At 55.3% G+C, this 13770-nt stretch overlaps 5 protein-coding genes across 5 annotated transcripts; 1 reads left to right on the forward strand and 4 right to left on the reverse strand.

The window, feature by feature from the left end:
* Positions 1–1663: 1663 nt before the first annotated feature.
* LY79DRAFT_576669 (uncharacterized protein) lies at positions 1664–2306 on the reverse strand (the record flags this gene model as incomplete). Its single annotated transcript, XM_060559814.1, has 2 exons — positions 1664–1888; positions 2055–2306. 2 exons carry the CDS (start codon positions 2304–2306, stop codon positions 1664–1666), a joined length of 477 nt encoding a protein of 158 aa, XP_060418159.1.
* Positions 2307–3814: 1508 nt separating this feature from the next.
* Positions 3815–6861, reverse strand: LY79DRAFT_541446 (domain found in Dishevelled). Its single transcript, XM_060556932.1, has 3 exons — positions 5889–6861; positions 4388–5722; positions 3815–4313 (listed from the first exon to the last, which is right to left on the reverse strand). Exons 1-3 carry the CDS (start codon positions 6660–6662, stop codon positions 4188–4190), a joined length of 2235 nt encoding a protein of 744 aa, XP_060418160.1. The 5' UTR covers positions 6663–6861; the 3' UTR covers positions 3815–4187.
* A 3234-nt stretch (positions 6862–10095) lies between these two features.
* On the reverse strand, positions 10096–10785 carry LY79DRAFT_383356 (uncharacterized protein). The gene has a single exon (XM_060552875.1). It carries the CDS (start codon positions 10652–10654, stop codon positions 10205–10207), a length of 450 nt encoding a protein of 149 aa, XP_060418161.1. The 5' UTR covers positions 10655–10785; the 3' UTR covers positions 10096–10204.
* LY79DRAFT_383361 (uncharacterized protein) lies at positions 10683–11454 on the forward strand. The gene has a single exon (XM_060552876.1). The coding sequence runs from the start codon at positions 10833–10835 to the stop codon at positions 11280–11282; it is 450 nt and encodes a 149-aa protein (XP_060418162.1). The 5' UTR covers positions 10683–10832; the 3' UTR covers positions 11283–11454.
* A 757-nt stretch (positions 11455–12211) lies between these two features.
* LY79DRAFT_541454 (uncharacterized protein) lies at positions 12212–12815 on the reverse strand. The gene has a single exon (XM_060556933.1). It carries the CDS (start codon positions 12750–12752, stop codon positions 12303–12305), a length of 450 nt encoding a protein of 149 aa, XP_060418163.1. The 5' UTR covers positions 12753–12815; the 3' UTR covers positions 12212–12302.
* Between the last annotated feature and the right edge of the window lie 955 nt (positions 12816–13770).

The raw sequence follows: 13770 nt of genomic DNA on the forward strand, positions 1-13770 counted from the left end.
TCACGATAATGGCCTTTTGAGACGGCGGTTTTCCTTCCTCATCTGTCACACATCCGGCAACACGCAGGCGGGACACGTATGTATGCGCCTCTGCGGCGCAGCCTTTCCACTTTCCAGAAGCGGCAGGTAACCTTTGCGTGCCGGCGGTGGGTGCCCCCCCCCCCTCCGGGCGAGGCACGCAGACGACGTGAGGCGAAACATGTAGGATCGATTCCACCCGGGAGGCGCGGCTTGTGAATAGGTTATCGACCTTGTGGCGGCGGCCCCCCCTTTCCCGCCCCCCCCATTGTCTCGGAGTTGGTACCCCAGCCCCCTCGGCCCTCGGCCCGACGCATATCGCCCTAGGAAAGGGGACCTTGCAGTCGTTGCTGAGATACCGGTGTTAGAGATCCAGACCTAGAGCTCGACGTGGCGTCGGCTTGTAACACTCCGGCAGCCTTAGCCTTGGCACACTACGAAAGAGGGGGGGGGGGGGGGGCTAGGGACGGATGGCACTTTGGCGGAGTGAAGGGAGGGGGGACTCGGAAGCTTTTTTTTCGTGTGACACACACACGCACACACCCACCAAACGGGATAAGTCTATTAGAAGCTAGAAGAAGACGAAGGAGGATACAGGTGGTGATATGGCAATAGGAGCCATCCTGGATCGGAATAATGAAAGTGTGAAGAGCGACGACGGTACTGAAGGGATAGTGATATTGCAAGAGGATAACAATGTTTGTGATGATAACGATACCTGGTTTCTCTCCCCCCTCCGTTGTTTCTTTCCCCCCCCCCCCCCACCACCACGAAACACAAGCAGAAAACAGAAAAAGAAGGAACGAGAAAAAAGGGTGGTAACCACCCAGATAAATCAAGTGCGGCAAGGCAAGGTTTCTTGACAAAAGAGATTTCATCCCCTCATCCACTGTGAGCGGAATCGCCCTTCCCCCAGTCTTTCACCCGGGTTCCAGCGAAAACCGCGATAGTTCTCTGGCACTCTGTTGCTCTCTCTCTCTCGCTCTCTCTCATCCCGTCCCGTCTCGTCCCTCGCGATCTCTCCTCCCTTCCACTCCTCTCTCTCTATCGGACAGACGTCGTCGATGGTCTCGCCTCTGGGCGTGTGGGGCGTTAGGCATAAACAGGGCATTAAAAATGACGGTGATGGTCATGTGCGCAGGGAAACCGTCATAAAAAGAACTACTGAAAAACTGAAGCAGAACAAAAATTACACAAATGTTGATGCTGCGGTAAGTTCATGACCCCTTCCCGAAGCTTTGTCGTTCTCAGTAAACCCCCCTCACCCATGGGAAGGGGAGGTCGTTGGCACAGGCAACCCCGAGACCGAGGGATACCGGACCCGCGCATAGGAAGAGATGACGATTGAAGAAGCGAGAGAAGAGAGACGGGGGGCCTGGGGATAGGAAAGGCGGAGCTAAAGGATGCAGAAGGCGCAGCAGACAGGTCTGGCTTCACTTCACCCTCGCTCTCCCTCCCCCGGATTCCCCGGCCCCCTCTTCCTTCCTCGCTTCTCTGTGAGTCTCTCCCCGTCAACACGGAAGACCGGAGGCCAAGGCCAGGACGGAGATACCGGCCGACTCCATCCGAGTCGGAGGGGAGGGAGGGCTTTTCACTGGTCTGAACGAAAGCTCCGGGCGTTCATATTGAAAAAGAGGGGCTCGCTTTACAGGGCGAAGGCGGCAACGACGCCAGCGACCAGTGCGATGACGGAGGCGACGCGCTTCTCGGCGCCAGCGGTGACGACGACGGCCACGTTGCCGCCGGGGTTCTGGCCGGAAGCCGTGGGCGTGGCACCCGGGGCTACGGGGACTCCAGGACCGGCGGTCTGGGCGGGTGGTTTGGGCATGGCGTAGCTTGTGTACATTTGGCCGCCTGTGTATTGAGTGGTCTATTGAGGTCGGGCACGTTAGTAGGGTTGCTTCTTCGCGTGTGTCCATCTTCCTCTTGCGTCTCCATCGGTAGGGTCTTACAGCCCCGTCATCAACGACGGGGCCCGGATAGCATCACGGGGGGAACATCTGAGAGGATGAGACGGGCGGAAGGGAGAGGCTCACATAGGTCTGCGTGCAGGGGCAGTCCGAGATGATGAGGGTGGTCGGCTTGTCGATGGTGTAGGTGACGTCGTTGAAGCACAACGTCGTCGGCTCCGGGCAGTACGTCGACACGCTGTCCCACACCGTGGTGACGGTGTAGATGCCCGTTCCGTTGTAGCCCGGGGGGTAGACGCCAGAGGAGGGTAGGACAGCGACCGGGGCGGTGCCGGTGCCTGCGGCGGCGGCAGCTGCGGCGGTGGCGACGAGGCCCATGGTTGCGAGGACGGAACGTGTCTGCATGGTGCGCAATGTATTTTCTGTTGCTTTGTTTTTTATGCCTGCCAGGTTGTCAACGAATGGCCGGATGATCGATTCTGTGTCGAGATGAGATTTTTGAGCGGGAGTCACGAGGGTGTCGGGAGTTGTCCGGGTGAGCCGAGGGTTATGTTTTCCTTTTCCGAGATTCGAGAGTCGAGAGTAACCAGTGATAGTAGTAGTAGTAGGTTAAATATATTTCGACCAAAGGAAACGGGTGTTGCGCTCTGCGATGTTCGGTTTACGAATGTCGTGGTTTATAAGTGAGTGACTCTGGTGAGATGCAAAAAAGCAAAACGAGGGGGAGAGACCCTTTCCAAACAAACGAAATGGTTTTAGTCCTGTGAGTGTAAGAAGAGGGATGTGTATGTGTGCGTGTGTGTGTGATGAGCGAAAAGGAAAAGGCGACGTCAACGAGAAGGCGATCCGGAGGTCTCTCTTTATGTTCACCTGCCGTCATTACCAGCCCACCTCATATCAACAACTATCGATCCATCGACACCACAGGCACGGATAGATCCCAGGGGCTTGAATGCCAGAGGACGAGATGCGTAGCAGCATAGTACATGCGCAAACAAAGAAAAAGAAAAAAAAGACATTGGAAAGGCCTGTCAGTCTAAGGACATTCTCGGATCAGGATGTTTTCCTTTTGCCCATCAAGACGTCGACATCCAATGATACCCCGGCTTCGCGGCCAGACATGCCAGCGTAGGGCCTTCCGGGCCCGTGTTTGTTGTGAACCGCCGGGGTTGGCCAAGAATGCATCCAGCAGTTGCCGGTAATTGGGTGCATTCCAGGCGGCAGCCACCACAAGCATGTGGCAAGAGCAGTCAAGTAAAACAAGGGTCACCTCGCCGGCTGCTGCCCCTTCCAAAGCTCGAGACTTATTCGCACTTCATCATAATGGCATTCCCGGCACTGGCAAAGGCATGATGCCACTTTCATCTGTTTTCCTCTCATTCAGGGTTTAAGTTAGAAGGTCGAGCGTCTCCCCCTTCCCCACGCTAGGGTTCGGGAGCTCTGATATATGTACAAGTGAGTCAGGCCGCTCCACAACCGCTCTCCTCTCCCTGTTTGTCCTACCCCCATCTTGTCCCTCTCAAAGCTAAGATCAGTCCTTCGTGTCGTGGTGCCTGCTGAGCATCCGCTTCCAGTATGCCGACGGGTAGGATAGCTAGCATTGCCATCCACCTCCTAACTACCAAAAATCTTTCTCAGTTCGCCATTGACTGGTCTCTGGGATCGTGGTCGAGACCTGCGCTGTCATGCCGTTCTTCTATGATCGTCCGCCCCGCCAGCCAGTGATGATTCAGACAAATGTCGGGAATTAAGAAATGAAGAAAAATGAAGAAACATAAATCAAGTCCGCATGTGATGATGGCAATGATGATGGCAATGATGATGATGATGATGATGATGATGATGATGGTTGATGGTGATGATGATGCGATCGTGTTCCGCGGGCTGGGTTTCGCCGCCTCATCGGGTCTCCCTCTAAGAATAATTCATCCCCAACGCCTTCGTTTTCAAAAAAGAAAAAAAAAAGAAAAAAAAAAAAGAGGAGAATCCAGATGGCGACCAGCATCGGCTTGAGCGGGGCCCTCTCCTCTGGTTAGAAAGTAAAAGATCCTCCCTGCCGCCTGGTAATGAATAAGAGACCACCATGTTATGCACAAGATTATGGGTCGAGGGAAGTGCCGTATGCCAACTTGAACTGCGCGGACCTATGCCGAAGAGGTTGTTTTAGGTATGTAATCGTCGTGTCGCGCGGCAAGAATTGGGTACGAGGTCCGCCGTCTCTCATTTTGTTTGTTTCGAACTGCTTCATGCCGACCCTGCTCATTTGGGGTTCGACCGGCTCGTGCTACGCTCTGGGCCGCGGCCGCCGCTCGTAACTGCGTCAAAGTCGTAGTTCTTCAGGGTGTGCTCGTACTTGGGGCTTCTCAGGAATTTGGGGACCGAGTCCTGCAAAAGAATTTGGGTTAGCTCACGGATCCGCAACATTCCAACTGCAACAATCAAAGGGGTAAAACACGTACGCTCGCCATCAGTTTAAAGACTGCGTTTTGTGCGTCCTCGAACAGCGACATGACCTCTTGCAGAGTCTCAATCATGGCCACATCTTGGCCGACGGCCTTGGTCATTCGGGTGGCCAGGTTGTTGCGGAGTTGGTGGTCAATGTTCAACTCGCAGGGAGACCCGGGGGCGAGGAATGCGTTATAAATCCCGTATGCCTGCGCCATGATCTCCTTGATGCCGTCCAGCGAGCTCGCGTTGGGGTTCTTCTGGGCGGCCCTGATCGCCCCCCGGCAACTTCGGACAAAGTCGTCGACGTCCAGGTAGAAGGACAGGTTCTCCTCGCAGTGCGTTTCCCTGAGGTTCTCCCTGAAGAGCAGGCGAAGGGCGGCGTCGGTCAGGATCTTGTCCAACCTCTGGGTGTTGGAGTCCCGCGCGATGGCGCTACGGGATGGTACGACAGCCTCGCTCTCCGACGTCCTTCCTCTTGCCCCGAGACCATTAATCAGATCCTTGCCCTTCGCCGTCAGTTGGTAAATGGCATGCTTGGTGGGTTGGAACATGCTGTTGCTGGGGTACTGTGCCATGTGAGCACGGTCTTGTACCACGGGCTCGATCAAGTCGTACTCCACGAACAGCGCCGCGATGTCGTACGTCTCCCGCCTGTCTACGGTTGTGCAACAGTCCATCAACCAATCAGTGGCGGCCTTGCCTGTGAAGGTATCCTTGTACGTCTTGCCGTTCACCTTGCGCTCGCTAGCCATCTTGACACCGGTGAGACCGTCTTTGTAGTCGCTCAGGGAATCCGAGTCGGCCGAGCTGACGCTCGACTTGACGTTGGGGCCGTGTGTGCCAATGAACCTCCGGAAGATGACTTCAATCGTGCCGCGGTCGGTCATGAGCTTGTCCGTCTGGCTATCCCTCTCTAGTATGACGAGTTGCGACAACGTGGAGCCGACCAGCTCTGCTATCGACTTTTGCTGGATACCATTGCGGGAGCAGAAGCGATCCAGCACGGTAACGCCCTTGGTGGTCAATTGCCATACGGAACCCTTCATGGTGTACACCTGCTGGTACTTTCCGTCGGCGGACTCGATAAACCTTGCCTCGAGAAACTTCTGGCAAATGGAGCGGGCCATGTCCTTGGCCATCGAAAACGTTGTGGTGGTCGTGGTCGTCACTATTCTGGAGGGGTCCTTGGGGTCGGGCATACGGTTGGATTGGGAGAACTTGAGGGAGCCCAAGTTGTTGATCGCATCTTCGGACAGGAATGTGTTTTCCACGCGTGTTAACCGCACACGGTGTGCGGATAGGGGCAGGAGGCTGACGATGAGTGTTGAGAAAAGGTCTTTGAAGTCCTGTTCAGTTATACGGGTTAGCCATCCATCTAGGTGCAGTGCAGAGCAGGGCGCGGAGCTGCGACAGGCCGTGGCTAGGAGGGGTCGGGGCGAGGGGCAGGCACAGGAACCGTCTCGAAAGTAGGTTCGGTTCGGCGAACAGTGTGGACTTGACGGGTTTACTGACCTTGGTGAACGGCCGGTCATCGTCCGTCATGCGGAGAAGCCGCGAGGAAGTTTGATGCATTTTGCTCTCTATGCTCGGCTGTCGGTAGGGGAGAGGTCTATTGGGATCGGTCTCGCTGTAGGGTTGAGAGGGTATATCCTGTACCAGCGATACCTGGCTTGGAAGCTTGCCCTCTAGATGGTTGAGATTGCTGCTCGAAGACGAATAGTTGGAGGGGCTCGTATAGCGCGGGTATTTGTCTGTCGAGCCAAGGCTGGCAGAGTAGTCCGAAGCAGAGTCGGGGGTGAGAGAGGCCCTGCCAAATGCGGAACTGGAGGCGCGCTGTCGGACTGATTGGTCCGAGGAAAACGCAGCAAGTGCGGATTGGGTCTTGTCAATGGCAGCGGCAGCAAAACCGAAAAGACCGCCGGAGCGTTGCAACTTGTGCAAAGAACTGGTTGAGGAGGGCGAGTGGTGATGCGAGCGGTAATAAGGGCGGTTTACCGTGGATGCGGCGTGGTAGGGATCTGTCGGTGATGATGTAGTGCTGTTGGTGTTGCAGGAGGAAGAGGAGGTGGTGGTTGTGGTGGCAGTGGCAGTGCCAGGTTGAGGAGAAGCGCTGCCGGTTGTGTTATTGGTGGTGGTGGTGGTGGTGGCAGCAGCCGTGGATTGCGGGTTGGCACTACTAGATGGGTTGGGGTTGGTGTTGTGTGAGGGAGGATCAGGTTCAGAGCTGGCCTCGGTTGACAGTAGCTCGTGGTCGGAAGGTCGGGATGTCTTGGAGACAGCGGCCATCTAATGAGAAAGGGAGGGTTAGAGGAAGCGCGAACGACAAGGCGGCTTTTTCAGATAAAAAGAGAGAAAAAAGAGAAGAGAAAGCGGGTTTTTGGTGAGGCAGGGTGTGGGCGTGGAGGAGAAGAGAATCAGGGACATGGGCAGCGGATGGCGCGAATGGGGCGAATGGAGCGCGCGAGAGAGAGAGAGAGAGAGAGAGAGAGAGAGAGAGAGAGAGAGAGAGAGAGAGAGGTAGGTAGGTAGGTAGAGTACACAGGTCTCCAGGGGTCGAAGTACACACATGTAGACGGTGGAGCCCTGCAAGCAAGAAAGGGTATCAAGGGGGGCAGAGGAGGGCAGAAGAGGGGAGGGGAGGGGATGAGATGGGCCTAGTCGTACTGGGGAGTGAGACTGGGAACAGGAGGGGAGTAGTAGGTAGGTGCTCCGTACACAGGACTTGGAAGACACGCCTAGGCGGGCGACACAACCCGGCAGTCAGTCAGGGCAAGCATGAGAGCAGGCTCCGGGCTGTCTAGTTGGTTCCTGGAGCCGAGAGTTGTCTGGTGAGGCCGGCACAAGGGGAAGCGGAATTCTGAGCATGAAATGAAGAGAGAACCAAGGAAAAGGAAACGAGACGACGCGATGTACTGGGTAACGTAACGGTGCACAGGCAACGGGAAGGCCCGAGACAGAGGAGAGAAACGAGGCAGAAGATGGTGGAGGGAGGAGAAGGGGACATTGATGATACGATTACGGATATGACCGTCGAGCCGTGAGGGGGCGCTGCGACAGGTGAGAACGGTAAAGAGACGTAATACTGACTTGAAGCGACGGGATATGGTGATGAAGCTTGCGTGTTTGGCCGGTTCCAGGCGTAACGTGACAGCCAAAGCTGTCTCTAGGGGGTGGAGGGAAGGATTACGAATAGGCTTGAAATTGACCGGGGGTGTTTTTTTTCTTCTTTTGTTTCCCCTTCTCCCCTTCTCTCCTTATTTTTTTCTCCTTTGAATTTCTTGATCTTCGTCGTAGTTCACGCTGCGTTTGGTGACATGGAGTGTGAGAGACACACGGACCGACGTACGATGGCGGCAGCTATGTTGGGTGACGAGGGCGAGAACGAGGGCGCGGGCGCATATGTGGTGGACGGGGGGGGGGAGGCGTAAGAAAGCGGCAGCAGACGTCGATGATGGGACGGGAATAAAGGGCGTACGTATGAGAAGGGCAGACAGGCCCGGCGCGCAGGGTTGCGGGTCGAGATAGCAGAAACGAAGGCGCTGCTTCTGGTGCCGGGGATGGGTTTATTTTTACTTTTGTTCCTATCACCTTGCGGTCTGGATCAAGGTCAAGGACGAGGAGTCGAAGCGACGGCGGAGGCTGGGAAGAGCAAAACTTGAGACGGGGGAGAGTCTGGTCTCGAGGCTTGGGGTCTCTCTTTCGAACGTCGTTAGGGTGGACGGCATAGATGAAAGAAAGGAAAAGCCCACGAGGCTAAGACGGCTTCGGAACAGCCTGTTGCGTATTCAAATCATCTGCCCATGCGAGACAGGGGCGGGCGTGTCTACTCTGTTCGATGATTCGATTACAGAGAACCGGCCCGCGGCTCGGGGAAGGGGGCTTTCCCTTCACCCTCTTTTTAAGTCCTTCCTTTCGAACCAGGACAGACGGGATTGGGAGGCTAATGGATCGGTGCGTAGTTGGCTCTAACTCGGAATGGGTTGGGGTACGAGTGGGCAGAATGGCGTGGGAAGAGAGGCTAGGTATCTTGAGAAGCTAGACAAAAAGAAGGCAGAGCGACTGAGCAGAGAAACAAGGAAGGGCACGGCGGGCAGCACAATCTATTTTGGGGCGGAGAGGTAGCCGTAGATGAAAGAGGTGGTTGGAGTGTATGGGGAAGAGAAGGAGACGGAGATGGAGATGTCTCGATGATTTTTCAGCCTCCATCCATCCGTCCAACATCACCTCATCTTTTCCCTCTTCTTTTCCTTCCCTCTCCTTGGAAAATCGGCCGCCGTTGCGACTGCAGTTGTGGTGCTATTGCTGACGGGAGAGGCATGCCGTACCGTGCAACGGTGAGGTACAAGTACCAACTACATGCATGCATGCACTAACCTAATGTACGGATACGTCTACGCAACACATCCGTACAACCGGCTCCGCGAGCCACGAGCCACGAGCCACGAGGTGAATATGCATGGCTCTGTTCGGTTCCGCCTCCCAAGAGACAAGGAAAGGGGGGAGGGGCTGTAGGGTAGATGCTGGCTAGATGCTGCCGATGCGTCCCCTCTTCCGTCGATAGTACACCGTAAGCTACATGCCAATCCTCCCGTATCCCGACAACTAGGCCCTTGATGGGGCGTCTTTTCTTATGCCCTTTTCTCTCCGGTCTTCTTTTCTTATTTTGCTTGTCTTAAATAAACCTCCTGCTGGATGCTAGTATATCTGTACGTGCGCCCTACATAGGCAGTATAAGGGATCTGCCACCTGCCGTTAGACCCCTGATCTGGTCCAGGCCCCGGTGGTGGGGGAAAGAGAGACCCACTCTCTTAGGTACTCCTTCTCCGGTCTACGCTGGGAGAGACCGCCCATTGATTAAGTGCAAAAGCGCATAATGGGGGCCTGCGCTTTTCCCAAGGCTCCACTATCCATCCATCCACCCTTGCAACCCTCCGCTGCGAGGTACAATGACCAAGTACCTACTTACCCCCTCATAGTCTCTCCCCTCTCTTCGAAATCATATTGGTTATCCCACTCGGCCGCCGCATAGATGCCTTACGAGTGAGAATGAGAGTGAGAGTGAGCATAAGCGTGAGAGTGGGGGGGGGGGGGGGGGGGGGGGGGGCGCCATGTCGCTCACGCTCACACACAGGTGTACTGTACAGTAGTAGTAGTCCATCTCACCCTGGTGGTACTGTAGTATACGATATAGCCAGACATGATCAGTGTGTTTTGTCTAATCATCCACGTCGATTTGTTTGGCGCGGCAGAAGAGCCCAGTCTCAGAAGTTCCCACTGGGTGACTTCACTGCGTCACATCTAACCTCGCAGTCCTTTTCGCTCTCGCAGAACGGCCCGATGTACGTACCCATGTACCGGTATCCGTACTCCGTACTTGTGACCTCCACTCCCATCCCCTTCAGGCACTTCGTCACTCTTCATATTTCTGCCATGTGCCTTGCCTGCCACTCACCCCCCTTTGCCTTACTGCGCAACACTGCTTTGCCTGTTGCCATGAGGCATGCCTTCCCTTTCCACGTTGTTCCTTCGCAAGCACACACCTCAATCACATTGCCTTCGACTAGTTAGGTGGTGTAGTGTACTCGAGATACCCTAGCACGCCTTACGCAACATACGGTAGGGATAAGTGCGCGTTGTGGCTTTTATTCTCTCGGCATTGTTAGAGAGCTAGGCACTGTACAACCCTGGCGCGGCAACTGTGTCTAACCCCTCATCCCTTCAGCCCAGAAGGCGGCCGAAGAGGTTAGGGGCTAATTATCCCATCTGCAAAGCCACATTCAACGAGCTTGCTCCTTGCGCATCCTATGAGACGGAGATACAGCGTGTTATCAACGCGCGGAACCCATTTCAGATTTTACTACCAATCTCTCTCTCTCTCTCTCTCTCTCTCTCTCTCTCTCTCTCTCTCTCTCTCTCTCTCTCTCTCTCTCTCTCTCTCTCTCTCTCTCTCTCTCTCTCTCTCCCTCTCCTTTTCTTTTTCTTCTCCAAAGGAAAAGTCTGGACTGTGGGCCATTGAGGGGAAGGGGGATGAATCTTTTTGGGGTAACGGAGTTGGCCTGTCGGGGTCTCCAAGGAGTCGTCGTGAGGCGTCGTGAATTGACGACGTGGTAGGGATTCTTGTCTATTCCCCTCTCCTTCTCTTTCCTCTGCATGCATGCTGTGTAGAAGGATGCGGTGTGGGTAAAAAGGGGGGCCATGCAGGTATATGATATGTGAGAGGTGTTCCTCTCATCCTGCAGCTTTTCATCGCAAGCCGTTACGTACAGTGTGGGCACCATGCGTCGGATGTGCCGACCGTCCCCAGCCTCTGTGCGTCCACTTAGCGATCGACGGGGGACAAGCCGGAGGATATTCCATGCCGTGTCGTGGTGCCCAGACAAGTACGACAACTAGAAAAGAAGAAGAGAAGATAAAACTGAAATCTGCAAGGAATAGGTTTTCAGGAAGGAGCTGTGCATGCATCAATCTGGGGCTCTGACGAGACAGGACATCAACTTGCACACCCAACACACCCAACACACCGGGGGCTATCGACATGCATCAGCAGTTATCAACACGCCAAACAACACTTCGCCGCCATCTCGACGCGAACGGCAATCTTTGGCGGGCAACCGTTTTGATTCCTCTCTCTCTCTCCTTCTCTCTTTTTCCCTCTCGCTTCGTTCCCGCTGCTATGCCCCAAAGGAACGGAAGCAAGTGATGTGTCATCGAGGCAAGAATGATGGTAGGCTTACTCTTGTCTCGGCCAGAAGGGCGGAGAGAAGAGGACAAATCGCACAACGGATGAGGTTCATGTCCACCCTGGTCAATAGGGGGGTCTCGGCCAATTCCAGGATGCCGTTCGATCTGATGGCATGGGCGGCGGAACACCTCACCTGCCTTGTAATTTTCTCCGGTCGCATGTAGTAATGCCTGCACTCCCGTCATGCGCCGAGCCTGCCGACGGGCACGTCGGCTCCAGATGTTTAATGCTGATGCAAACTGCCAGCAGAGGCTCGTCAACTCGTCGTAACTCGCCAGTGACGGCGCGACGAGGGCGCGGCACGCCCAGAGGTCAAGTGATGGGTCGGTATATCTTCAAGTTCTATCAGGCGAGCGGTCGTGCCTCCCCTAGCCCCCACTGACCAATATGGACAATACCAAGCGGCACCTGCCAGTTGCGTTTATTGGTCGTTGGGCGAGGTAATCAATGGCTCGATGGGCACGGCAGGGCGCCGGTTCTCGCCATAGAGGTTTGCTGAAAGCTTAGTACCTTTGGCGCGGTTGGTTGAGGAACGGGTCGCAAGGGTACTCATCTCAACTGCTAGGCACCCCTCCCCCCTCTAGGTAAGGCACCTTCGGGGTCACGACGGCAGAAGGGCCGGGGAATGAAGGAGTGGATGACTGACTGGTGGTGATGGATGGGCGGATAGGGGGCGGCATCAGCATGGTACAGGGACACCGCAGCAGGAGGCATGACGCGGGGAGAGGGTGTGCCGCGTGCGATATATCGGTTTGCCTGGCTAGAGACAGGATAGGCATGGCTCGGGTTGCTCTCGCCATCTGATATCATGTTCCCAAAAGAGCATTCCACTCTGCTGGACTGGAGGAACAGCGTCAAAGCATGGCGGGCAGGCCACCACCGTGCATACGCCCGAAAGCTTGGTCGGCAGCCCACGGTTCTGAGCCATCGGGGAAGGGAAAAGACTGTGGGGTGCTCATGGTGGCGGCATGCTTTGAGGAAAGCGGCGGCGTTTGCACGTTGCTTACGGTGCTAGGTTCGAGGCAGCAAGCATATCGAGCACCGGTACACTAGTGTAGAAGGAGTCAATGGGACGGCACAGCATAGTGAGTATGAAAGAGTCGCAATAATTACCAGGGTGCAGAAAAGGCGGTGATGTGATTTACTCGTTCTTGACGCTCGCTTGGAATCGCAGGGGAGAGGTGTCAGTAGCTGACGGCGATGTCAGGGCTGTCGCAAAGCCACTCTGAAAGGATATCTAAACGCCGGCGTCGATGCTGTGCCATTTGATGCTTTGGTAACGGTGAAGTGGACGTAAGTGGGAATGGACGGAGGGATGCCTGGCAAAGCTCGCGCCGCGTACGTAGCTGATACTTTACGTACAATGTATGTTTCTTGGGGAGATAACGAGAGAGAGGCCTACTGTAGAGCAAGGGTGGCTCCATCTCATGCCTTCCCATGTAGTGGGGTACGGTGTACATATGGCTAGATGGTACCTGGGCGACAAGGAACCAATGATAATAGCGCTGTTGTGGATAGAGTGGGGGCAAGGAAGGTGCGAAGCCAGATAGATGCCTCGGGAAGAGACTAAATAGGTACATAGCGAAAAGGTAGGCAGGCAGGCACAAGCTTGGAGGTTCCGCCTGACAGCGCATAGGCACAAGTACTTGTACACCGCAAGGCGCGGGGGGGAGGGATTCAGAGGTGAAGCAAGAGGGAAGATACCTAGATACCTGCCTGCCTCACCTGTACAGTCCCTAAAGTACCCAAGTAGATAGGTACCTAAGTAGATAGGCACCTAGCGTCATACATAGGTGCTCAGAACAGTACTCTAGTAGCAGTCTTGGCCGGACAATACCTCCCTAGCGTAGCGACAGCCAGAATGAGGTTCCTCGAGTAATTGGGGGCCGGAACTCTCGCATCCCCTCGGCCGGCCGTCACTGGAAGCAAAATCGCAACACCATGCCGCTAGCTAGCTCATGGATTGGTCACGACGGATTTGAGCTGCATCTTGCGTTCTGCGTTCTGCTTGTACTACACTGTACTGCATTGCACTGCGCTGCGGCGCACTGCACGCCTTGGAGCAGGACGGAAACGTGATAATGGAAGGCACCCTTGCAAACGGCCGTTTTGCTGCGGCGGTACCGACTACATACGTACATACAGGTACATCGTACGTACTTGGTGGGAAGTGCACCAAACCAGGTAACTGCTCCCGCTCCTGGCAGTCTCACCACCCACCCAGACCGACAGATCGGCGCGTGGTCTCAGGGATTACTCCCACAGAGCCAAGCTGTTTTGGGCCAACTCCTTCCCTGCAACCACGCAGTGGATTCACAAGTGGGTCTGCGCCCTCTACTGCTCCTGGCGGCGTCACGTTGCTGCCACGCAGCGAGCGGCCACCCCCTGTCAACATCCTGGCAACTCTCTCCCCTCATTTCCCACCCAAATTCTCGTACCTTTTTTTCTCCTTCTTTTTTTCTTTTTCCTGCAGAACATGCCCCACTCTAATAGCACCTATACCGTACAGGAACGTATCCAGAAGCCTCTCTTCTCCCATACCGCTGCTCAACGATGGCTGGCTTCGACAGCCGGACTGACTGGCTTTATCGAATTGAATTGACGCACGCGCGCACAGTATTGATTTAACTCCCGAAGCATCCGTACGTACCC

Source organism: Colletotrichum navitas (genome assembly GCF_030913465.1).
Source record: "Colletotrichum navitas strain CBS 125086 chromosome Unknown LY79scaffold_8, whole genome shotgun sequence".
Classification (NCBI taxonomy): Eukaryota; Fungi; Ascomycota; class Sordariomycetes; order Glomerellales; family Glomerellaceae; genus Colletotrichum; species Colletotrichum navitas.

Bases quoted from the DNA above. Each gene is read 5' to 3' on its own strand.
- LY79DRAFT_383356 (XM_060552875.1), bottom strand. From the start codon at position 10,654: ATGGTGCCCACACTGTACGTAACGGCTTGCGATGAAAAGCTGCAGGAT.
- LY79DRAFT_383361 (XM_060552876.1), top strand. From the start codon at position 10,833: ATGCATCAATCTGGGGCTCTGACGAGACAGGACATCAACTTGCACACC.
- LY79DRAFT_541454 (XM_060556933.1), bottom strand. From the start codon at position 12,752: ATGCGCTGTCAGGCGGAACCTCCAAGCTTGTGCCTGCCTGCCTACCTT.
- LY79DRAFT_541446 (XM_060556932.1), bottom strand. From the start codon at position 6,662: ATGGCCGCTGTCTCCAAGACATCCCGACCTTCCGACCACGAGCTACTG. The intron at 5,723-5,888 runs GTCAGTAAACCC...ATAACTGAACAG, and splicing joins ATGACCGGCCGTTCACCAAG to GACTTCAAAGACCTTTTCTC. The intron at 4,314-4,387 runs GTACGTGTTTTA...ATTCTTTTGCAG, and splicing joins TCTTTAAACTGATGGCGAGC to GACTCGGTCCCCAAATTCCT.